General features: G+C 36.5%; 1 protein-coding gene across 1 annotated transcript in view; it reads right to left on the bottom strand.

Moving 5' to 3' along the window:
- The window catches only part of NR3C2 (nuclear receptor subfamily 3 group C member 2), a 367,948-nt gene that overhangs the window by 39,144 nt on the left and 301,682 nt on the right, over positions 1-27,122 (bottom strand). Inside the window, 3 exon segments of the mRNA XM_044682206.1 lie at positions 2,218-2,375; positions 7,065-7,195; positions 15,637-15,661. Of these exon segments, the coding sequence (XP_044538141.1) occupies positions 2,218-2,375; positions 7,065-7,195; positions 15,637-15,661 (314 nt within the window).

The raw sequence follows: 27,122 nt of genomic DNA, 5'->3' as shown, positions 1-27,122 counted from the left end.
GGGTTCTCTCTCTCAGAGGACCAAAGTTCTCAGTTCTGTGATTGGTTTAATTAAAGGCAGAATTAGTCCCCTGTTTATCATTTATTAACATGTTATTTGGCTCTAAGAATAGAGTGCTATTGAGCTGTAGGTGTGTGGCTTACCTTTGTGTTATAGTACTGATGCCAAAAAAAAAAAAGAATCCATTTTTGAACAAACAATAAACCAATCCTGAGAAAGCTAAAAGAGGTTGCAACAATAACTAGATAATCTATTATTTAAACAACATTCTGGCTGGACAACATTACTTTTTCTCCCCTTTTACTCATTTTTACATGAGGCCAGTTAGGTGGTGCAGTGAATGGAGTACCAGACTTGGAACTAGGAAGATCTGATTTCAAATCTAGCCTCAGAGATATACTAGTTATGTGACCCTGGGCAAGTCATTGACCTTGTTTGCCCCCTTTTCCTCATTTGTCAAATGAGCTAGAGAAGGAAATGGCGAGCTACTCTAGGATCTCTGCCAAGACAGAAAACCTCAAATGGTTTTGATTTTTAAAAGATTACTCTATAACAAAAATTAAAAATATGGAAAAAGGTATTAAGTAATAATACAGGTATAATCCTGGGGAATTGCTTGTCAGCTCTAAGAATGGGGAGAGAAGAGGGGAAGGAGAGAAAAAGAATCATATAACCATGGAAAAATATTTAAAAATAAATAAAATTTAAAAAAAGAAAGTCCCAAATGGAGTCATATAGTCAGATATGACCGAACAACTGAACGACAAAAACAAAACACGAACAAGTTGTGTTCATATGAGCACAAAAAATGCGTCAAGGAGAGCGAAGCTCATTTTCTTCCGGGAAGCTGCTTGGCATCATCTGCCATAGAATTCTCCACGAAATCACCTTCTCTAGAAAAGAAGCCGCCATTTTAAAGGACAGAATACTTATTCTTATAGAATACAATGCGATCGCCCCATAATCAGCTGAGAGGCAGCAAAGATCTCCGCGAAGTACCCTTGAATCTGTGGCACGAACCTCTTGAAAGGACTCTGTTTTATTCTATGATGTGCCGCTGAAGTCCTCTCCCTGGCACAAGCAAAGGGAAAACTGCTTTCTAAATGAAAAACTATCCATTCATCAGTAATAACTGTCCGTGCCTCTCTTGGAGCTGATCAATGTTTAAAGAATATAAAAAGGTCTCTATGTCGATAGTCTCACAGCCTGCAGCTGGTGCAGAGGTCAGAAAGGAAGCGGACAAAAGACGCCAAGGTGGCACCAATGAGGAAAACGGAACGAGCCTCGTTGGGCACCTCCGCCCGAGGATCAGCAGCTTATCTTTAATGCCGCCTCTGTCGCACAGGCATTCTACGGACTTACGTCTGCCGTTCAGGAAAAAGAGAACTTCTCACCCCTGCCGAGGTGACACTAGAAAGGAACCAAAATAGACAAGCCAGCCTGGGTCCTACCTGCAGAAGACAAGGGAGGCGGTCGCTGGAGAGGGAACAGAGGAGTCCGCATCTGGCAAGGAAGGACGGGATAGAAGCTGGCTCCCAACCATGAACAATGTTTTTTCAAAGATTGAGTTATAAGATTAACAGTTAGCAGGGCATCGACTATTTATTCAATGTTAAAGCAAACATTTTTATTAACAAAATACTCCCTAAATTGCACATAAAAAATGTGAAATCTGACCCAACACCTGTGGCAAACGTGAAGGAGGTCCCGGACCGAGGGCGCGCTGGGGAGCGTTCTCTGATCTGGTTCTAAGCCACGCCTGTAACTGCAGCCATTCCTCCTTCCGACGGGTCAAAATGAAAACGTCTTCATCAGCTCTCGGCACTTCTAAAAAGCTCTATTCCTAGGTGATACCATTATCATCATCGTCCTTATTATTACCACGAAACCCCTCAATTTAAAATTGAGGGGTTTCGTGGTAATAATAAGGACGTCCTAGGCAGAAGAGGGGTGAGGGCTAGGAAATGGGGGGCTAAATGCCCGGGGTCACACAGCCAGGAAGTGTCTGAGGCTGGATTTGAACCTAGGACCTTCCTCCTCTACAGACCTGACTCTCAATCCAGGGAGCCACCTGGCTTCCTCTCTCTCCCCACTAACGTTATATTTTAAAAACTTGATTCTTCCACAAAGTATTAAGATGTCTCCAATAATTTCAGGTAACAGTAACTTATCAGGACTACGTAGTTGTTTTAAAAGCAATTAATGAACTAATCTTACATCATGCATGGAATCCAGGAGCTTAGTCAACTGATAGAATCTTTGCCAACTCTGCCCAGAGTTACTCGGACATTTGGTTACCATTTTCCGCAACTCTTTGATGTAATTTGTCCTCATTTCTTCAAATGCAACTTGGCTCTTGAGGCCATCCTTGGGAACTGTGTGTGAAAAATATGCATATGACAAATATTAGAGTTTTATAATTTAATATATGCATCTATAAATGCATATAAAACATTAATTAATGCATATGAATACTCCAAAATCTCTGGGCACTCATTAAATTTTTTTTTCATACAAGCACTATGTATTGGTTCCAAGGCAGAAGAGTGGTAAGGGCTAGGCAATGGGGATAAGTGACTTGGCCATGGTAACAGAGAAGGCACATATTTTTGGATTAATATTGAATATCACGAATGATACTAAAGAATAGATATACTTAGACCCTTAAGATTTATATACTTGCAACCATACATGATACAAGAGTACACACTAAATCACATTATTATTCTTGACTTTTCAAAGCATTTTATAGGTCTATACTACTTCATCATGCCAATACTTTAGAGGCTAAAAAATACTAGTTGACCTTTCTTCTCCATGAGATATATCTGTTATTATAGTTGGGATAAGTGTATGCTTCCAGGGAATTCCTTCTCTATCCAGTGCCTGAGCCCATGATGTGTGGGGAGTGTCCTGCAACCTATGATAAACACACTAAGAAAATGATATCCTCACAAATTTGTGAGTTCCAGAAAAAAGGGTTTGGGTGCATGAAGTGACTCCTTAGGCAGTGGTTTTTTCTAAAGCAAAATTTAATCATCTGAGAAAATTAAACATGAAAGAGTGTACCTATGTCAAAATATAGTAGGTTTTTGTTTTTTTACACAATGGTTTGTATTTAAAATGAAATGCCTCTATTTAAACATGATTTGCTTTCACACTATCATCATTTGGCTTAGGTTCTGAGTTTTAAAACTGACTCCAATGATGAGATTTATACTTATATGACTTCAATTCTGAAGCACCACTACAAATTCAATTGGATCACTAAATATATGCTAAAGATGAGGCACATTTTTAAGTAGATGTGATGCTGGTAGTCACTGTTAAGTTTCCAAATAAAATTAGTATCCAGAATTTATCAGCATTCTGCTGAAAATATATTTCTGAAACTGTTAATGATTTCACCTCTGAATGTCAAAAATAAGAGGCTTTTGAATCTTGGTTCAGGCTAACTCATATTCTATGAGTGAGAGGTGGGGAGAAAGTGTGGAGAAATCCTTTAATAAGCACCTCCCCATGTTGCTGATGGAATCATGAGCAATATTTAAAAAACTGTCATAAAAATTCATACTTTTAAAAATAAATTATTATTTCTCTAAGTTGTTCAGTCAACAAGCATTTGTTAACAACATATCCATCAATTTTCCAGTTATTACTAAAAAGTAATAATGGAGGATGTTGACTGACTAAAACTGTAAATTTAATTTCTATCTATCATTCTAAAATTAGACCTAAACTTCAGAAAAGTCCTGCAAATCTGTACAAATAAAACTCTAATATAAAAAGAATCTTTTAAGCCTAAATCACATATGTCCATAAAGAAGCTTATTTATTCAAACTGTAAAATTCCACTAAGGAATTCCATGGCTGCCCTATGTAGTACATTAAATGTGACATCATCTGTGAGGGAGGGAGGAAAACCTTACATTTTACTACAGGCTTCATTACTAGCTTTTAGGTCATTAATGTTTGGGAAATCTGCTTAGATCAAACTGGCCTTTCTCTTACATCTTTAGATTTTTGATGTTGTCTTGCCCAGATTTTTAGGTTATTATTATACTTTATGCAAAGTATCATTATTTATTATGTGAGGCAGCATTGTGGGCTGGATTCAGTTCATTTGTCAAGAAGCTCTGGGCTGGAGTTCTGCCCTTTGACATCCTGGATAACTGGCCCCTGGGCAGCTCCCTGGGTGACCCTTGGGCAGGTTGATTGTGTCTCAGGCAATGCTTTCAGGGCAAGAGTTGCAGAGCAGGTGCTGATCTGCATTGGAAGAGAGGGTCCCTTCAATGACGACTGCCTGTACCCATGAAACCACAGGTCTGATCTCCCTCCCACCCCCATTATTACTTTTATTTCATTGGTAAAACTAAAATGTATCCTATTTCTCAGCCAGATTTTTCCAAAAATTGAAATAAACCCATAAATAAAGAGGACTTGAGCAAAACATCAAATTTTGGAAGTCAGCCCAGAGTTCTGATTTTACTTATTAAATGCAGCAAGCCTTTGCTTTTGGAAATCTTCCAAAAATCTATGGGCTGGAGAAGAGCAGAGAAGAAAAAAAAACTGAGATGTAATATCTACTTTCTTCCACATTCAGAAGGAGTAGGATGATGTCATCATCAATAAAATGGTCCTAAATATAGTTTACATTGCCTAGCAGATATGCAATTTCATTATCCCTAAATAAGAGGAAAAGTTCTCGTGCTTTCCTCCATAGGTTACTATAAGAAACTCAGTGAAACTTTTAATGTCATTTAATTTTCTTTATCTAAATACTGTGGTACTTAAATATTGGACAAGAATAAAACGATCTTAGCACCATAATAACAGCAATATCTATTCTTAACTGAATCAGTTTATATGAGAAAATGGGACCAGACAACTCACCTAGATTAATTCTAAATAGTATAGGTCAAGGAATAAACATACACACATTGGAATTCATTTAAAATTCAATTCATTTCTAATGTAGGTATATTTTCCCAAAACTTTTCTTATGAATCAATGGACCAGAGAGGATGAGGGTGTGTGTGTGTGTGTGTGTGTGTGTGTGTGTGTGTGTGTGTGTGTGAGAGAGAGAGAGAGAGAGAGAGACACTGAGGCACTGAGAAGGTCGTTGGGAGGGGGCAATCCTAAACTCTCCAATCAACATGAATCATAGTTTGGAGACTTTGGCACCACAGCTAACTCTCTCGAGGTAAAAGGCCACAGAATTACTGCATACCGTGTAGAGTATAACAACATGAAATGTGATTGTAGAAATGAGAAGACCATCTGCCCCTGAGGCGCACATGAAAGATCATGGAGGGAGTGTAGTTCATGCAAGAAGAGATGAGAAAGGGCGGGATTTGGAATCAGAGGACCCGAGTTAAAATCCGGACTGTTCAGGACCCTTCCTCTTCCTCTGTAAAATGAGGGGCTTGGACTATCTGACCTCTTAGGATCCCTCTGGTTCATTAAGTACAAAGATTCTCAAAGTTTTTGGTCTCAAAACCCCCTTTTCTGTCTTAAAAGCAATTTAAGAACTCTACATTTTTTTGTTTATGCAAGTTATAGCTCAAGATCTACTATGTCAGAAGTTAAAACTGGTACGTTTAAAAAATGTACTGACTCATTAAAATAATAATAACATCATCACATGTTAACAATAACATATTTTTAATGAAAATAACTATATTTTCCAAAACAAAAAAAAATGAAGAGAGTGGCACTTTTAACATATTTTTGCAAATGTCTTTAATGTTTAGACTAGTAGAAGACAGCTGGATTCTTATATCTGTTGCTTTATTCAGTCTGTTATGATATGTCATTTTGGCTGAAGTATATGAAAAAAAATCTGGCCTCACACAGATGTGTAACTGGAAGAGGGAGGCGTATTTTAATAGGTAAATAATGCCTTAGTATTATTATGATAACAGTTTTGATCTTATTGATGTTGTTTGACTCTTTATGTTTCTGTGGACCAAACTGTCTGTGGGGTTTTCTTGGCAAAGATACTGGAGTGGTTTGCCATCTCCTTCTCTAGGGCAGTGATGGGCAAACTATAGCCGACGGGTCAGATGTGGCCCCCTGAAATGTTCTATCTGGCCCTGTGCCATTATTCCTAATCTAAAGAATACAATGATTAGGATACAATACAACGAAACTTCGAAAGAGTTGCCTCAGAAACAGCCTGACAGATGAGCATGTCCTTTCCTTTGGCCCCCTCTTTTAAAAAGTTTGCCCATCACCGCTCTAGGGGATTAAGGCAAACAGGGGTTAAAGTAATTTACCCAAGGTCACACAGCCAGAAAACATCTGAGGCTAAATCTGAACCCAGATTCCAGGTCCATCACTCTACCTAGCAAGGTCTCGTAGGCCCCCTGAAATGGTCTCAAGGACCCCTCAGGGTCTTACGACTGTAACTGAGAACCAGTGATTAAGTCCATTGTCCATTTTACAGATGAGAAAACTAGGGAGCAGAGGGGATGCGACTGCTTCAGGGTCACAGAGTGAGTCAGTGACTGAGATATTGAGACAGTCTATAAGACTGGAAGGGTAGGGCAATTACAACAAGTTACACATGGGGTAGAGTAGGGGATGAGCCCTGTATTCTGGATCAAAGTATACAGTAAAATCTCCCTTCTGAGCTCTAATCTAGCAACAACGATGGCTCGTTGGACATTCTGAATTGGGACCTCCAACACAACGTGTTCAAGACTGACCTCATTATGCTTCTTTTAAACTTCCCTATTTCTGCTGAGGGTGCCACCATGAGAGGCACGCAGGTCCCCAAGCTCTGTGTCTCCTTCCCTTCCTCACTTCCACATATGCCATGACTACATGTGCCATCATGTTGCCTCTCATTCGATACTTTGAGATTATTTTTTTAAGTGAGAGAAATGAATAGTTCATAAATTCTGTTCCATGCTACTAAAGTTTTACAACTCAAAGAGAGTAACTGCATCCTGGCACAAAACAAACTCTTTCTACTTAATTCTTATAAGCAATTAGAGTACTGTGTTAAAGTGAGGAGAAAAAGAAATGAGGAAAAAGTCCTGGAATGGACATCACTTTACTTGTGCTTAGGAGCAGCAACACTTTCATTATGGTGTACTCTTCAAAAGTAAGCTGGAGACGGACAAACTGAAGGCTGATCTGGTGCATCCCTTGGCACAGCTCATACATGGCAGATTGACGCATCTTTTCTCTGCAAAAGAAAAGGGGAAAAATATCCTGCGAATTTAGTTTTCATTATAAAACCCAGAATAGTAGGCCAAGTTACTGGCCAAGATAATGTCATAAATGAGCAGTGAGTCAGAGTTTTTCTTCCCGTTTCAATATAGAGCAGATGAATCTTTTGCTGACAGGAGACACACTGTTTAAGAGAAGATTCTTTGCCATCACTTTTAAAGACAAAAAATTGTGGTGACATCGACTCTCTGGCACTGAGACAGCACTGAACTCCCCAAACCATTAATGCCATTATTTTAGCTTACATCAATAACAATATTAACCTACTGGGGTTCTCATTAACTATTAGGATTGGGTTACGGAGATGGTCTTGGAGTGTTGGGACAATTGCAACAAGTTACACAGGATGCAGAATAGGGAAAAGCCCCATATTTTAGATGAAAATAAATAGTTTGATTTATTTTCTGAGCTCTGGTCCTGACACAACAATGGCTCACTGGATTTTCTGAATTGGATGTTCATAACATGCCCAAAGCTGACCTCATCATCCTTCTTCCCTATTCCAAACTTCCCTATTTCTGCTGAGAAAACCAACATATTAGGTCATCCAGATTCACAACCTCAATGTCACCTTCCACTCCTCACTTATGAAAATGCCTCACATCCAGGCAGTTGCTGAATCTTGCCCTTTCTATCTCTGTAACATCTTTCCCAGGTCATTTCTGCTACCGCAACTTCTCCACCATGCTCTTTCTCGTCCTTCAAAACCAAGACCTTATCAGCTCTCATCTAGCTTCCAGCAATATGATCTCCTTTTTTGGGTTTCCTGGCTCATTTCTCTGCCAATCCCAATTCATTCTTCACAGAGCAGCCAGAGATTCCCCTACAGGTCTGATTATACATTTCAAACTCTGAGACCATCCTATCGACTCTGGTGTTGAGAATTTGAGCACCAAATATAAGCTGTTCACTGAAAGTTCTTTGGAGCCAGAACCCAATCCTCTTTTCCAGCCTTTATACCCTGCTCCCCTCTCTGACCCGGATTATACAGCCAGACTAGGCTTCTTGCTTTTCCTTATGTCACTCACCAGCTCCCATATCTCCATACATTTAAAATTCAATTAATTTAAGATGGAGGCCTATTTTCCCCAAACCTTTCCTACTGCTGGATGTTAAAAAAGAAATGAATCCATGGATCAGAGAGGCTTAAGCAGACAGGCTAAGTGTGTGGGTCAAGGAAGAGGTGAAAGGAGGGAGGGGAAAATCCTAAACTCTCCAATCAGCGTTCGCTCCATCATGGTCCTCAGCTTGGCCCTGGCTATCCCCAGGCCTAGAATGTGTTCCCTTTCCACGTAGCCTTCACCCTGCTCTCTTCCCCCACCCACGTGCCAGAGCTGCCCCTTCAAGATTACTGTGGCGTGTTTTTTAAAAAAATCTTTACCTCCTGTCTTAGAATCAATACCACTTCTTGGCTCTGAGGCAGAAGAGCAATAAAGATTAGGCCACTGCAGTTAAGTGATTTGCCCAGGGTCACACAGCTAGTGTCTGAGGCCACATTAGAACCCAGGTCAATCCAGCTTCCACACCTGGTGCTCTATCCACTATGCTACCTATTTGCCTCCCAAGATTATTATATTAGTTTTATGTATACCTAAATATATGTGTATTTTCCCCCATGAAGCTGTAAGCTCTCTTAGGAGAGGGGCTATTTTGCTGTATTTTCTATAACCACCCAAAAGGAAAAATGCCTGACATGGCTGGTGAGTATAGACTGATTAGCATGGAGACCCTTGATTACAGAGAAACAGTCTATTCCTTCTGACTTATGTTTAATATCTCTATAATCCCTTTGATAACCCAAGATTTCACTGAATGGCAGAAGAAAGTAAAAAATGTTGACTGTAAGGAAAGCAGTTATGCATGATGGTACAGCAGTAAGGAAGGAGATCTGTGTTTAAGCATTCCAAGAAGCTGAGGCATCTTGCACACATCACTTTCCAACCTGAAGTTTCCATTTTTTCATTTATATAATAATGGAATTGTATCTTATCAGGAGTTTTTAACCTATTTTTTAATGTGAATCCCTCTGGCTCTGTGGTGAAACCTATGCACTTCTCAGAATAATATTTTTAAATTCATAAAACACACAGAATTAATAATGGAAACCAATCCCTGAGATCTCTCTCTTTCTCCCTCCCTTTTCTGTCTCTGTGTCTCTCCCTCTCTCTTCCCTCTCCATCTCTCTCTGTCTCTCATTCTCTCTCTCTCTTACTAGCTCAAGAACTTCAATTTAAGAATCCTTGGACTAGATGATCTAAATTGAATTCTGGAAAATAGGTAAAATTTTATGGTGCAGTTTATAAACATAAAACTCAATCTATGATCACAGCAAATTTATGGACTATATTATAAAGGAATTGAGAGATCAGTGTAGCAAGATATCTGCCTATTAAAGAAGGTAGTGGGTATGAAAAAGAATGAAGGCAACTCTCTGCTTTTGAATGACCAACACTAGCATCATTCCCCCTAACAAGATACCCATTCCTAAATCTGCTATTTTAAACTTTGGAAATACTGTATTCATTTTTGATGCTATACATCAAGCTATTTGAATACATAGAGAATACAATAAAAATGAATAACAAATGATAATTAACTACAACTTACTAGATGGATATATGGGGGCTGCTCAGTAGTGCAGTAGATAGATCATTGAACCTCGAGTCAGGAAGATTCATCTTCCTGGGTTCAAATCTGGCCTTAGACACTTACTAGCTCATAGAGAAGTCACTTCATCTGTTGTTGCTTTGGCGAACCACTCCAGCTAGTATCTTTCTCAAGAAAACAACAAAAAAGTCAGACATGTCTGAAATGCCTGAACAGATGGATGTGTCCCATAGCATCTTGAAATATACTTCCAAAAAGTTAGAGGCCCTGGTGAATGGATATTATTAGTATTTTAAACAATGCTGTTCCCTTAGTCTTATTTTACTTTCCTCTTCTTATGTTAACAAAAATTAAAACCCCACACAGCCCTAAAGGTATATAGTAATAGTGTCTTTTCTTAAGAATTTAAATTCCTTCTCCTAAAAGAGGAGGAATTATACCTTTATTCTAATCAATTTTTGAATAGTATAAAAGTCACATGAGGGATCTTTTAAATACATAATGTTTTATGAAATTTTGGGAAAAGCAAATGAAAGACCAATTGGAAATATTGAAATATGCTAATGCCATGGACTTAGAGGATTTTTTTGTCAGAAAAAATCCAACCATTTATTCATGATCTGTCTCTGAAGTCCCTGAAATATGGAGAGAGAACCCTATGACCATCAATTCATTAAAGTGATTAAAGTTTCTGTTAACTATCCATATGCATTAGTGGAAATAAGTAACTGAATGTGTATGTATGCATGGTCAAAATTAGAAATAGTGGACTAATATCTTCAGTCTTTCCATATGATGCTCCCCACATCCAAAATGAACAAAGCTGCAAAACCCCAGCCCTTGCAGCAGATTCCACAAATCTCATGGTTATGTTTGAGTAAGTGAAATATTGTGTTGCACGGTCAGTACAACAGATGGTCCCTGTCTCTAGTTTGTTATGTTTTTATTTCACTTTTTAGAAAATAATATGTAGAAAGTCTCATGGCTTAGGATAAAAATGACCTCAATTTAAACACTGAAATCATTTTAGTTTGTTGGTTTTGACATTTTTCAAAAAGCAGTCCAGATAGATTTTTTTCTATTGACAAAATAAATCATATCTGAAGGAAGGAGAATCATTTTGCTCATTTGAGTTTTGATCTTGTTATTATTTTGGACAGTATTTGTTTCATCAATTCACAGCGAGGGCAGGATCCTGAACTTTACTTCCAGGTAGCACTTGTGGATACTGCTTGATAGTTTACTTTTCTGGGCTAATTTATAGAAAGAAAGAGTTATTATCCAATAGTCTTCATGACATGAATCAAATTACTAGTAACTTGGTATACTATAATTGCACTACTGTCCAAAAGCTCATTCAGCATTTGGCTGTCACTTTAACTGGTATTCTAGAAGAAATGCAATAAAGAGATCTTAAACACCAGAATTCCATTGACCTTAGAGGGTGGTGCATAAAGAAATAACATGACAATCTGTAAATTGAAGAGAGGCGAAATTACAGGAAAATCACAATATAGGTAGCCAGGTGGCAGAATGGAGAGTGAGTTGGATTCAAGAGTTGGGAAAATTCTGCCTTAGAACGCATACAGAAGCAGCTGTATGAACCTGGGTAAATCAATTAACCTCTCGGTCTTAGTTCTCGCATCTTAAAATTGAGAACAGCACTTATCTTGCAGGGTTAGTGTGAGGATCAAATGAGATATGTAGGAGGCTTTACAAACGTTAAAGTGCTCTGTAAATGCCACACCACTGACAACACATTTGCAGACAGCCTTCGTGTATTAAATGTCTTATAGAGGACGTGTTTTTTGTGAAACAGCTTTTCATCCAGTGTGGATCTCTGTATCTGCAGCGGTAGCACGGAGTACCAGCTTATGTGGGCTAGGGTCCCTGGGTGGCTGGGTGGGTGTGTACAGACTGAGATAAGAAGATATCTAGCTATAGCCTACTTTAATAGGATCATGGGAGAGATCATGCATTCTAAACTTCTTATGCACAAACGTGAGCTCTGAAACTTGGGGCTTTTAAGCCGTATTTTGTAGGTGGTCATTAGGATCGCAAACTGATTCTTTGCTTCACAAAAAGTGAATGAAGACCAACACTTCTTTTACTGGTTACTTTAGTGCATTTAAAATAGAATTCATTACCAAAATTAGTTTTAAATTAAAATGGAAAGAACATATCTGTTGCATAAAGAAAGGCGCAGCCCATGGATATGGAGACTTAACATCAGGGACTCAGCCCCTAATAGAACTCAGAGGGTCCTGGGTTCAACCCCCTCATTTCTCAGACAATGACACTGAGGTCCAGAGAAAAAAATTAAATGATTTGCCCCAAAATAAAAAGAAGAGCCAGAATCTCTATTCGATGCACCATGTTGCCTCTAAGTTAACATTTTTTAAACCCTTACCTTCTGTCTTAGATCAATACTGTGTATTGGTTCCAAGGCAGAAGAGTGGTAAGGGCTAGGCAATGGAGGTTAAGTGACTTGCCTAAGGTCACACAGCTAAGGAAATGTCTGAGGCCACACTTGAACCCAGGACCTCATGTCTCAATGCAGCACTGAGTCACCTAGCTGACCCCAGCTTTTTCTAGGTGAATATCTACATCACAGTTCTCTAATAGTTTATGAATGAACAGATGATGGGAAGAAGATATTCTCTGTTGTTCCAGACATAGATCTAGGATTAGTGAATAAGTCAACTCAAGAGGGGAAAACTTTTAAATGTTTGAGTTGCTTGAAAATGAGCTTCCTTGGAAAATGGCCAGCTTAGAAGTTTCAAGAGGCGGTTGGATGACAACCTGTCAAGGATATTGGAGCATAGATTCCTGTATGGAATGATCAGGGGCTCTTGATCATTTTTGTGTCACGAACCCCTTTGGCAATCTGGTGAAACCTATGAATCCCTTCTCTGAATAATATTTTTAAATAATTGAGGGAAATGATAAATTTCATTTAGAGATGAATGAAAATAGTTTCTCCATCCAATTTAATGGACTCCCTCCAATCTATCCACAGATACTTTGGGGGTCCATGGATTTCAAATTAAGAACCCTTGATTTAGATGTTCTCCACTCTAAAATTCCTTCTGTTTCTAAGGTCCTAATTCTAACATCATCTAAAACCACAAATTCAAAGGTAGGTTAATTAATACTATTTTTTGAAGAAAAAAATTAGTTTATTCTTTTTTTTTGCCTTTTTTATTCATTTTTTTACATGATTCATGTTTTTACTTTCCTCTTCACCCCTCCTTCACACACCCCCCATAGCCAACACTGGTTTTAACATGTGTCATTAATCAAGACTTATTTCTATATTATTGATAGTTGCATTGGTGTGGTCCTTTTGAATCTATATCCCCAATCATGTCTGCCTCAACCCATGTCTTCAAGCAGTTGTTTTTCTTCTGTTTCCACTCCTGTAATTCTTCCTCTGAATGTGGGTAGCGTTCTTTTCTGTAAGTCCCTCAGAATTGTCCTGGGTCATTGCATTGCTGCTAGTACAGAAGTCCATTACATTCTATTTTACCACAGTGTATTTAGTTTATTATTAAAAACCACTTCCTGCTAACTTTAAAAGAAATGAATTTTTTTATTTGGAAAAATATTCTCCCATAAAATATATCAAAAGTAATTCTTCCTACATAAATGCTATTTCTTACTGTCACACTTCATGTCTAGAATCCTATTTCATCTAATACTAGCTTGGGAAACAATGGTTGTTTGCTTTCTGTTGTGGGTAAACAGCTCATAAGGAGATATGGGAATGTGGAGCTCTTTGAATTCTTTCTATTACTTTAATCACCTTATTTAATTATTTAGTTAACTACGTCATCTGTAAAAAATATGTAGTTTAAAAGAACCTAATCTAACATGGTATTTCTGAAAAAAGCACAAAGTTTACCACTTGGTTTCTCTGAATAATTCTCCAATTATGGAAAGATAGATTGCCACTGTGAGAAAGGGTAAAGGTAAATAGCTTTTCCTCACTTAATTAAAAATGATGCTTAATAATGCCCCCAATGTTAAGTCAATTTCTTCCCAGTACTAATTTCCAATTTTTGGGGAGAATTTGGGGAATTTAACTTTGGAATTTGGCTTTAGGTGATACCATAGAAGTACTTTCCTTATTATTTAGTACATCTCTGAGGTCAGCAATGGTGTGGAGTTGGGGAGGGCAAAAAATGTGGCTCTTTCCAGAGATGCGCAATTCTTCTTCTTAAGATGATTCCTTTTTGCTAAGAAAACCATATCACGTGGGGATCATGGTCTCATTGTTGTTCATCTTGCATTTCTGAAGACTCCACAGTGCCTGATTGAACCACTTTACAGGCCATTGGAACACATTTTCTCACCGGCCCATTCTTCCAGGGGAAGTCCTCCCATACGTGGGTGGGCATCCCCTCTAACTCACTGATGGGTTTGAAGGTTTGAAGCCTATCAGGTTACCGCCATCCTTCATCCTGTCTGCTGAGATGGCTTTAATGGGTTGTGGCCACTGCACGTTGTACAGCTTGCTAGAGCCGCAGATGAGGGTGGGCCGAAGAGTTATCTATAACAATGAAATCACAGGTCTAGGTCCAATGCCCATCTGTATGTGGAGGGATGCAGGGAAATCTTTTCATAACCGGTTATTCCTTTTCCTACTAACTTTTTCTTTTCTTGGGAGAGCCTCAGACAACATGAATAATTTAATAAAAACAAATTCCTCTCCATCAATTCTCAGTATATTAAGTGATTAATAATGAAACAAGTTATGTAAAAAGCATTTGATGGACTCCTTTGATTTGCCTTTTATTTCATTTTATCTTTAAGATGAAGTTTCCAAGGTCACTGAGAACTTAATCACAGTTTCTTTGAAAAGACATTCTGGCATCAAGGATATCCTTTTAAAAAGATCACATCTTTTAGCTTTTTAGAAATTTATTCTGCCCCCTGCCACAATTCCCTGCCACAGGTAGGTGTTATCTTTAACTATCCACAATAAAAGTTGGACAGATTTCCTGAGTGATGGCTGCTAAATCTTGCTGAATTAAATTAATATGTAGTTTCCTTTTGCAATCTTGTACTTCTTTCTATTTTATTTCATAAGGTATTGACAATTATCTAACTTTTTTAAACCTCTAGAAGAGCCTCAAGCATACTATAGGACATACTACATGATTAAGAGTTAATCACACATTGTGATATTCTTTGTAACTCATTTTCCTCTGTTAGAAGAAATCCATTTTATTAAACTCATATGCTGAGACTCAGAGACATTTTATGAAAATATTACATATTTGTTTTGCCACAAAGGATATGTGGATCACGTGAATCGATGAACTAGTCAATACTCATATATGTTTCGACACTCTATATATCTTGTATATAGCTTCTTTATCAGAAATTTGTCATGAAGATTTTCTTTCCTAAATAACTGCTTCCCTTCTAATTCTAACTGTATTGATTTAGTGCAAAAACATTTCAATTTTATGTAATCAAATTTTTCAATTGGTTAAGATCTATTCCCCTTTCTACATTTGTTCCTTTAATTAAGTTATGATGTAACTTTTAAAAATCTTGTTTATGTATGCATTTGGAACCAATTGTAGAATATGGGGTGACATGTTTGTTTAAATCGAATCTCAGCCAATTGGTCAAAGAATGAATTCTCATCTGAGAGCTAGGGTCATACTAAATATTATATTAATATATTTTATTGTTTCTGTGTCTTGTTTGCTTAACGCTTTTTATTTATTAACTTTAAAAAATTTTAAACCAGTACCAAATTATTTTGATTATTGCTACTCTTAGTGCAGTCTCAGATCTGGTACTGCTTGTCCCTCTTTTTATTTCCTTTAAGTCCTAAAGTTTTTGTTCCTTCAAATAAATTGGCATTATTTTGTCTAATTCTATTCATGGCTACCACCTGGGATGGAGCAATAGTTGGGTCTCCCCCAGTTTCTATCCTCCTTTTTCAGATTACCTGCAGGCTACCCTGTGTGTGTGTGTGTGTGTGTGTGTGTGTGTATTGCATGTATGTAGCTATTTTCATGTCATTTCTCTCAAATAGAATGTGAACTCCCATAAGAGAAAGGGACTATTTTTTTTTCTTTCTTTGTATCCCCAGTACTTAGCACAACACTAAAATTCTTGTTAACTGCTGGTTGCTTTAAAATTATTATTTCAATTTTTAAAATTTGGCTTCTGGGGTTAAGTAAATCACTATCAATCACCATAACATTTATTATTTTAGGCTTTTTATATATTCTCTCAATTTCTTAATCTTGTTTTATTGCTATAGTTAGTTTTTCTAGAACAACTTAAAATAATAATGGTAGCAATGGACATCTTAGTTTTACCTCTGATTTTATTTGAAAGGCTTTAACAATTCTCCATTATAGATTATGCTAGCTCTTCCTTTGGTACATACACAGACACAAAGAGATGGCTTACTATATTAAGGAAAAATTCAATTACTAGTATATTTTAAATTAAAAACAAATGCATACTACATTTTTGTCAAAAGTTTTATGTATATTAATTGATATAATGTTTGTTTTTTCTTATTAATATGTTCTTTAATATTGAACTGATACTACATTTTCAGCACAAATCCAACCTGTTCACAGTGTATTATTTTTCTGTAGCCTCTTTGCTAGTACTTTATTTAATATTTTTGTATCAACATTTACCAGAAATATTGGCTGATACTCTTCTTTCTTTTTAGGTCATCATGGTTTTAGATGCCAAGTTTTTATTTATATTAAGGCATGCCTGTGATAGAAATGTCTTCCTTTTCTATTTTTTGTAAATAATTTATGCAAATTTCAAGTTAATTGTTCTTTAAATGTTTGACAGAATTCACTTGGAAATCCAATTAACTTATAGTTTTATTTTTCCATTTTGGAGTTTTTTATGGATTATTCAATTTCTTTTTCCTAAGTCTCGGTTACTTATAATATCTATTTATTTTCCTTTCCATCTGTGTATTTTCTATTTTAATAAATATTCATCTCCTTAATTTTCTAGTTAATTTATGTTTTGTTGATATATGGCTGGGAAAAATCACATCCTAAATTTCATATATTTTCCCATTTTCTATTGTGAATTCTTTTTTTTCCCATTTTATATGGAAATTACTTATACAGTAATGTTTTCTTTTGCTATTTTTGTGATCAAATTTACCATTTTGTTGTTTTTATTAGTTTAAAAAGATTCTAATTATATTTATCATTTCAATGTTTTCTCCCAGTTTTATTACTTTCTTGATACTCATTATTCTATTTTTTGTTTAGTTGGAGTTTTAATTTTTTCCCAGTTTCTTAAAGTTTCACATCCAGTTCACTGTTCTGTTTTCTCTTCTCATTTTCAATTTCATTTTTTTTTCTTACTTTATTTCTTGTATTCTTTGTGATTTAGCCATTTTTTTCCCCCATGAGACTCTACTGGTACTAATTGTGGAATTACTTGGATTTCCCTCTTGTCCTCTTATTCTACAGTATTTTTTCCATTGTATTTGAAGTTTTCTTCTGTTGTGCATATCCCTACTCTTAGTATCTATAATCAGACTTTGTACCAGCATGAGACTCCCTGTTGCCCCATTCTGCTGGAAGGGGTACACAAATCCTGTCTTTTGAAATTTCCTCGGCAATCTGAACGTTTCTATCACTATAGTTCTGGATAGGGTGGCTGCAGCTAGTTTCTGGCTTCTATCCTGTATGTTGATGGCCCAACAGGCCACAAGCATGTCTCTGTCTCCACCTTCTGAGAGTCCTGACAGATTCTGACCAGTTCCTGAAAATCAGTTGGTGGAGGAGCCCCTGACTTCCAGAATGTGCTGTGCTAGGGCTAAGCTGGCATGTCTCTTCCTTTGGTGTTGGCATTGGCTTTGGGAAGGCCCCCAGAAAGGAATATTTTTCCAAGGCCCCATTTCCCTTCACCATGACCCATGGAAAGCTGACTCCATCCAGCTATCACTAGGTCTCATTAACTAGACACTGGACTGGCTTCTGGAAACTTTCCCAAAGGCTTCTTTCTGGCTCTCTTCATGTATAATCCTGGACTGCATGAAGGAGTTTACTGCTATTTACCTTTGGTTGTATGGATCACTGTTTCAATCAATATTTTGGGGGGCTTTTTTGACTCAGATAACTGGGCTGGCTAACATCTTTCCCATTTATTAAACACTAATTATAGGATAATGTGCTAATAAGCGAGGTAGCTAGGTGATACGATACACAGAGCACTGGGTTTGGAATCAGAGAGAATCATCTTCATGAGTTCAAATCTGGCCTCGGACACTTATGAGACCTTGAGCAAGTCACTTAACCATGTATGCCTCAGTTCCTCAATTGTAAAATGAGCTGGAGAAGGAAATGGCAAATTACTCTAGTATCTATGCCAATAAAATCCCAAATAGGGCTATTAAGAGTTGGACAGAACTGAAAATGACTCAACAACAACAAAATATGCTAATTGTTGGAAATACAAAGAAAGATAAATAAAACAAAGAATCCCCATTTCCACCCAAAGACTACTACCTCTTCTCAAGGATCTCACAGTCTAAAGGGGGAGATTACATGAAAATAATGTGTAAACAAGATACATATGAGATAAATTGGAGATAACCAACAACTGTCTTAACCAACATGGTTACCTTTCATAAGGAGTTTTGGTTTAACTTTAATAAGATGTTATATTAATCTATGCAGAGTCTTTGATAATAAAGTCTGTCTGTCTGTCTATCTATATGCCACCTTAGGAAATTGATGATTAAAATTAACAAAAACCCTCAAGATCTGTTTTGACACAACCCATATATATATATACCAACAGAAAATAAAGTGAGGATTGGCCATCAACTGACACTATGGCAATTATCAGTAATTAATCACATTTCACAGCACTTATTAGCATAGTAGGAATGTTATACTATTGGAAGCAACAATTGTCTGGATAATAATTAATGGCTTTGATTAAAAGAATATTCCTTCCATTATATGATGAGCCTACTACGAATTAAAACAGTAATATTCTTTAGATTATAGAAAGACAACATTAGCAACAGAAGATGCTTTAACCACAATACAAAGATCATTAATTCTTACAGTAATCTCCCCTCATTCCTGAAATTATTAAATATTCAGGTAATTGCAGTACTTTTATTCTTAACATTGTTACTATTGAAATCACAATACTGGGAAAAGGCTCAACATCTAAGGGTCATACAAAGGTAATTGTGTTCTTATTCTGTATTCCATTATTTTAATGGTTTCAGGTTCCATGAAAATCCTATGAAAGTCTGCTGGACACATAAAACAAAGTTGGTGAATTTGCAGTTTAACCAGCAAAATATATAGTATTCATTAACACAGATTTCTTTTACAACTCATCACAGTAGGGAACTACTTGAACTCAGTTCTATTCTTTTCCTGGAGAATTAATTTAAGGACTGCTCAGCTATAATGGCTTTTTTAAAGGTTCATAGGAACATAGACTTAAAACTGGGAGATTCCCTGATAGCAATTCATGAGACAAAATCACTGAATCAAAGAACATGTTTTTCTTTTTTCTTCTTCTTAACCAAGATAAGTCAGAGTGAAAGCTATGGGCCCCAAATGGTTGCTATCAGGGAGAATTGAAACGTCTTAGATTTGAAGCAATTTTAGTCCTGCATTAAGATCTGGTTTCCTTCCATCTTTTTCAAGTAAATTAGTGGCCCAGTGCAGAGAGTGATGCACTCAGAAGACCCGAGTCTAAATTTGGACTTAGACATTGACTGGCTGTGTGATTCTGGGCAAATCACTTAACCTCTCCCAGGTTTGGGAAATGCCAAAAGATCGTGAGAATTATCACTCTCTGCTCTGATGATCAGACATGTCTTATGGTGGTAAGGAGGGCCAAATTTAGTCAAGCTAAGTGCTGTTATATAATAATAATAATAATAATAATTTATTACACATTTATATACCAATGCTTACAAAATGCTTTACAAATATTTTATTCTTGACTAGTATCTTTTCTATGGTAAACTGTTTTTAAAATGCAGAATGAACCATGAGAGAGTTTCATTCCAACACTTAACCTAAACAATCAAAGGACTGCCTTGAGACAGGATTACCTGTGAAGCAGGGAAAACCAGGTAACTCCTCACTGGTCTAGCAATTCTCTAAGACTACCTGTTGCCAAGGAGGTACACAAGGAGATTCCTCATCCTCTTATGAATGAAATTACCAATCTAGTCTCTTATCTTTCTCATGTTCTACATTCTCTTCATTTCTGAATACCTCTCTCTCTCTTTCTATTAGGGGAAAGAAGAGAAGTAGTGAGGAATGACTGTGATACTCCAAACGGAAGGAATTAATAAATGCAATAAAAAAGAATTAGCTGAGTCAGCCCTTCCATTTCAAGAATTGTAGAAGTCTTTACACTTAAAGACCTTTAAGAAAGGCTGTAAGTAATAGAGCAAGAAAATTGTCATTTTGTGTTTGTCTTCGCTTTCTCAACAAATTCTAGAATCAGGATAATATAAACATGGGTATTATGGAAGCAGGAGAAAAGCATTAACATGATAGCCCCCCATCCACTTTTTAAAGGCTACTAGCGATGCTAAAAGATGGGAAGATTAAAATGTACTTTCAATTTCAAAATATTTAGAATGATTTAGACAGCAGTACAGTCGATTTTCTCTTTACCGAAAATGAGTTTATGGAATAGATAGGGATTTTGTTAGAGAGTATATTTTAAAAAATTAATTATAGGTTTGTATGAAGATTCTAATATATGTTTTCAATGGATATGTAAATTGAATACTGTCAGCGATCTCTGACAATTTCTGACAATCTTTTCAAAGTAAATCTAAACAGTTAATAATTATATGAATATGTTAATAGCTTTGAGTTCCACAGAAAAAGCTTCTATTTGCTAAAGTGTGCACTGTACCTTAATTTTGAGCAGTATATTTAAGGAACAAGTTTTCCTTGCATGGTTCTTTCCCAATCTCTTTTCCCCTACTTTAATATAATATAATATAGCTCCCAAGGAAGCCTCCTTGGGAGTTTTAAGAGCATCAGTTAATTCCATCTCCAAAGAAAGACACAAGAAAATATAGCAATTCCTTGATTATAATACTGTTGTGATTTTTTTTTTAACATACTAATACCTCTATTAATTAAAAGAATGAGTTTCAATGACATATTTGTTTTAAACTCCATTACTGGGGGAGTCACAAAATAAAAGACTTGTAGATGTGTTATGCTAAAGATCTTATGATATGAAAACATCTTTAAAACTAACTAAAATGGAATAGAATCCCTAGCATAAAGGAAGGGACCTTTCACACAAGGACAAACTGGATTTCAGGCCCTAGTAGAAGGCTGCAACAAAATTCCTTTATCTTCAGCAATTCCCGGGAACAGGCCAGGACCCTTATAGCTGTAGTCTGCCTAGCCCTTATTGATCTCCCTACCAAACCATGGGAACTAGCACTATTTGGATGAAGTCATGATTTAAAGGTATTTCTGCCCCTCCAAAATTTGTTCTTCCTGTAAAATATGCCCCAAATTCATTTCAATAACTTTTATTTTAGAGTTGGTGAAAAAAAAGTAAATATACTGATTATAGTTGAAACATAATCATTTAAACGTCGACATTTGGTCAAAAAGGGTAAATGATGAACACTCTTCCAATTGCCCTTGCTCTGTTATTAGGAGAAGGCTCCGGTGACTATGGGAAGATCGGTGGGCAATAAGAACCTTAGGGCTGTGGCCCCTCCTCACCAAGTAACTTCTCCCTTCTGCAAATGGGGGACCAGGGTAAGCCTTGGCACTCAAACTTGGGCTGAGGGAAGGGATACTTTCTAAATAGGATGTGGCAGATTCTGTTCCTTCAGTCCTCCTGATCCAGCAAACATTTATTATTTATTTATTATTTATTATTTATGTGCATAGGCCTTTGCTAGGCAAACGAAGGTGAAAAATAAAGCAAATTATAAACAGAACAATCTTACAGTTTTCCCCATACCTTCTCTTCCCTGAAGTCTGTACAGAATACTTTCTATGCTAGTAGTAAAGTTCCTTGAGAGTAGGCACTCTTCATTTTGTTTTTGTGTCTTCTAAGCATAATGGATAATTGAGGGTTTAAGAAATCTTTGTTATACATGTTATACTGAATCTCTCCAGTAGAGGAATAAGAGAGGAGGCACTTTCTTGGATTCCCAAACTATATTCCTCCAAGGAATTAGAGGAAAAGAAGAAAAAAGGAGAAAAAGGAAGAAACCTAAAAAATTCGAGGGCAAAACCTATAGTGATCAATTTTTTTGTTATCTACCAAGCAACATGAGTCAATGGAAAGAGCAAAGAAGAGGAAAGGAAGACCCTTCAGATTTAGTCTTAGCTCTGCTAATAACTAGCTTTTAAATAGGTAACTTTGCTTTTCTGCCTCAATTTCTCAACCTACAAAGGGGAGAATATGGTTGCTTAGATGTTCTTTTCAGATCCAACATTCTGATTCTATGAGGCAAGAGAAGAGAGAAGAATAGAGTTTCTAGGTAGGAAAAGGTGTCACTAGTGGACAGGGAAAAGGACAGATGTGGGAAAATGGAGATAACAAACTTCAAAGATGTCAGAGCTTTGCCAAGTTTACTTTCAAATGGGTAAACAGAAGATGTGCTTGAAGATATTTTTGCCCCATGAAGCTTCAGATACACTTGCATGTCTTATATGATTTATACTACTTTGAATGATTTACAGTTTCCTCAGTGTAATAAATTCCTTCTCAGGTGCAGAACAAACCCCTCCATGCCGTTTCATTTCATTCTGTTATATTTCTAATCCCTGATTTCCCTACTAATCCTACTTAAAATATCTATACAACTTGTTGAAGGCCTTCCTTTCCTCTTGTTCTTTTTTTCTTTCAATAGTTTTTAATATCTGTAGCCACTTGGGTTGTCTGTGACTCAGAAGACAATGGAAAGATGCACCAGAGTATAATCATGTTGAATCACATCATTGGAGATGACTTGTGTATAAAAAAGTGCTATTAAAAGCATACTTATTTACTTATTAGAAAAGGAGGAAGAATTGTCAAGCTATAGGAATAAGGATCAACTTATGGAATTTATAGCATTAGCTGGTTTTAACATGTATTTCATTATACAAAAGTTCTACTCCCAGAAAGATCTGCTGAGGTATCATTTAGTTCTGTCTAAATTAGGGAAGACTTTTCACAAAAAGCCAAATACCAGGGCAACCAAGTATTAAAAGTTCAGCAAGTAGCGGACAGCTGTGTCCTCCTGGCCAGTCTTCCCTACACCATCTGCATCCAGCTGCCTCTTGGTTCTTTGTCTCTGCCTCTCTCCATTCTCCTGCCACCCCCACCATTTTCTCTGGGCTCTGGGCATGGTATTTGGGTAAGAAATCAAGCTCATTATCCAGGTGGCTGGTGGTTTCCTTGAATGTTTGTCTGAGGTTTTTTTACTCTTCAATGAGTCATTGAGCCTGCTCTAGTCACTTACTTTTTCATCTCCTGCCTGACCTAGGCTTTAAGCTTTTTTGAAAGGAAGGACTATTAGTTTTTGTCATCGTTGTATAGAAGAGGGTCTGAAATACTGTAGGTACTTTGTAAATGTTGAACTGAATTAAAACACAAAACATGAAAAGAAAGGCCTAAATGTAAGCTTTGCCTTGGCAAACGAACAGCTTTGCAAATTATTTTTCATTGGCTTCCTTTTTAAAAAATGCTGGCACATATACTTTCACATAGTTTCCACTATAATTTTTTGAATCGTTTTGCAAAAGTCTAAGGAAGGGAAGGGACCAAATCCCAAAGGTTTACATGGGCTCTCCTTACTCTATTTCAGGATAAATATGTCAAGGACGAATTGGAGGTGATACTAGAATTATTTGAATGAATATCAAATTTATCAAACGATTTGTCACTGCTCAGATGTGAAACAAAGAGGTATAATTTTAATTGTGTGGACTAAATCCTCATTTCCATGATGCTAGGTTACAACCAAGTAAAAAAATCAGTATTCATAAGTTAGATTCCCACAACAACTAAAATATAATAGATAGGAAATAAGAGAAGTTTCTTAGGGGCAATAACAAGATTGCCTGTGAACTTTGTAATTATTAGAAATTTATTTTGCTTTTCTCCTGGTTTCTCATAGAATAGGGTTAAATAATAACACTGACTTTTATGACAGAAAATATCATGTTATCATAGTTACACAGTAGTGAGGGCACTGGATTTTATCACAAACATATCAAAACCCCCATTTTAGTAATCCTAAACACTGTAGAGAATTAGCCTTTTGGACTGGAAATTTGTATGGCTGGTTTCTGTCTACAGCTGTATATAGCTGGAAAGGTTGGACAGCTGTTTTGAAATGAAAAGGTTTTTTTAAACCCTCTAACATACAATGGCAAAGTTTAAATTAAAGTGTTACTTTTAACATTACAGATAAGATACTCTTTTGATTTTAATGCTATGTTCCTTCTCTAAAGGTACTAACAACTCATATTTGTACAATCCTTGAAGATTTGCAAAGTATTTTCTTCACAATGCTGAGGTGTACAGTACAGATTTTATTGTCTTCATTTGACAGATGAAAAATTCAAGAGATAATAAGTGAGTTAAGATTACATAGTTTCCAAGTATCAGAGTTAGAATTTGGATCCAGGTCTCTGCTATCTCCAAGTTTTCTTTTTGACTACACAAAGATAACTTTTCTTTTAAAAAAGAATATCTGATTAGTTTTGATTTAGGTTAGAAGATCTAAAATTCTCAGGAACTTAATATTTAGAGTAGAAGAAAGCAAAACAAACAACCAAAAAACAAACAAATATGCTAATTAAAATGTCTAAACGAGCATGAATGCTTCATTCCATTTATTATTTTTTATATGAAACAGATATTTTTTTTGGAGGGAAGGAATAATCCTTCTGTAATTTGGCTATAACATCATGGAATCCAAGACTCTGGAGGGAACTTGGAGATCATCTAGTTAACTCTTGGGCTAAATGATGATTTGCTTATTTACAACACCTTGAATAAATGCCCATCCAATTTCCTCTTTTAAGTGCTGGAGCAACAGAGAAGTCAGATACTACAACTCTCAAGGAAGTCCATAGTACTGTCAGCAGTACCTGACCACTCTGTCTCCTCAGCCTAGGACCCTGAACCCAAGAGCCTTGGGAATAGCAGTGTCCCCCAAATCACTCTATCTCCTTCCAACCCAGCACTTGTGGCCAACAAGCAGGGGAGAAATTGTTGTAGAGATGGACCTACCCTTCCTTATGACCCCAACAAAAGATGTTGGCCAACTGCTACCAACCTAGGGATGTTCGCAGGAGTCCTAGAGGTGGTTCATTCCTCCAGGACCAGGGGCCCTGCTTCTAGCTCAGCCCTTATAGCTATCATCTGAGGAGGCAACTCCAAGAGTAAGGGACCAGTCATCCCCCCTAACTAACAACCAATGACCACTCAGACCAGAAGAGCCAAGTTAAACAAGAGTCTGCACATGTCAGGCAGTCAAAACACATCTCTACAACTTTGACCAAGCTCTCTCGCTCAGCCTGGATGGAAATAGCTCAGGACCCTGAAACCCAGTTGTTTTGGAAATAATAATGCTTCTAGCTCAGTGCCTTCAGCAATCATCCTGGGGAGCAATTTCTGTGGAGACAGCCTAGGAACCTGCAGGTGTTATAGTCACAGCTACTAAAGAGCCAGAAAAGGAAATTCTTGTCACCAAAATCCTTGGCACTGGCAAATGGTTCAACATCAGAAACTATTTTATCAGTGGAAACAACATTCAAGAAGAGGCATAACCATCTGCTTTGCTGCTGACCCCTAAGAACCATGAAGACTTTCTCTGTGACTTGCATTTGTCTCTCCCCTTATAATGTGAGCTGCTTTAGAACAGCGACTGTCTTACTTTCCTTTTCACTTCCTCAGCACCTGGCACACTGGTTTACACATGGTAAGCACTTAAAAAATGCCTGCTTCATTCCTTACTTTCTCCACTGATTTCAGAAACAGAAAAGGAAATATAAAGATTATGACCTTTTATGTCTTTCTCTTCCTTAGCTTTTTTTATGTTTCCCTCACGAAGACCTGGAGAATACTAATACTGTCAAGTTACTGAGGTTTGGTTTTTCTTAAATTGGCCGAATTTTAACGATTTTCTTTGGCTAATAATAACTCTCCCAAAGAGGGTTCTTATTCCAGAAGTTCTTGCCATTATCAAATGATGCAATGTCAGAAACAGATATGACTTAATTAATTAAAAGGACATCAAGTAAGATACATTATTATCTTTTTTGGCTACTGTACTCCAATATTCTCAAGCCTTTCCATCCTACTTTTAGTTAAAAACCATATATATATAATTATATATTATATTTATTATATTATTAATTAAATTATTAAAAATAAATATAATATTATGGAATTAAATATATATATAATATAATATAATATAAATATATATAATATTCCCTCTTAGAATATGAGCTTTTAAAAATTATTCCAAATGGTGACAAATCCAAACAAAAAAAGCATATGTAGAGAAAAAGAAGATATTACACAAATTTGATCACAGATCACAGTCATTTTGATGAGTATGAGGCGATATCTCAGAATTATTTTGGTTTGCATTTCTCTCATGAGTAGTGATTTGAAGCATTTTTCACATGACTACATATAGCTTTGTTTCCATCGTCTCTTCATATCTTTTGCCCAATTATCAATTGGGAGATGGCACTTATTCTTATAAATTTGACAAAGTTCACTTGGTATTTTATATATAAGACAGCTATCTGATGGGCTGTCTATGATTTTTTTTTGCCAATTTAGAATATGAATTTCTTGAGAACAAGGACTGTCACACTTTTGTATTTATAACTCCAGTTCTTAGCATAGAGCAAACATTTAATAAACTTATTAGTAAACAACAATATGCACTCTAACTTTTTCTTCTTTTATTCAATTCCCTGCAATTTAGTGTTTGGGGTTTCACACACAATTAAAAGAAAAATATATGTGTTAATTAAAATTAAAAAGGACATAAAAACAAACCAAATGACATTTTGATGGCACAGATATTCTATTGTGGGATAAAAAGCATGATTATGATCACTGATAAAACTGCTATCGCTTTTTCTTTCAATTTATAGAAGCTATTTAAGAAATGTTTACTATGCAATGGCAGTTAATTTGTGCTGTAAGCTAAACAAAACTCACAGAAAATGTCCATTTCACTCACCAGCATATGTTTATCTCTCTTGTTG

This window comes from Gracilinanus agilis, chromosome 6, assembly GCF_016433145.1.
Source record: "Gracilinanus agilis isolate LMUSP501 chromosome 6, AgileGrace, whole genome shotgun sequence".
Taxonomy (NCBI): Eukaryota; Metazoa; Chordata; class Mammalia; order Didelphimorphia; family Didelphidae; genus Gracilinanus; species Gracilinanus agilis.
Note: the sequence above shows the minus strand (reverse complement) of the source record. Positions and strands in the feature narration are given on the sequence as shown.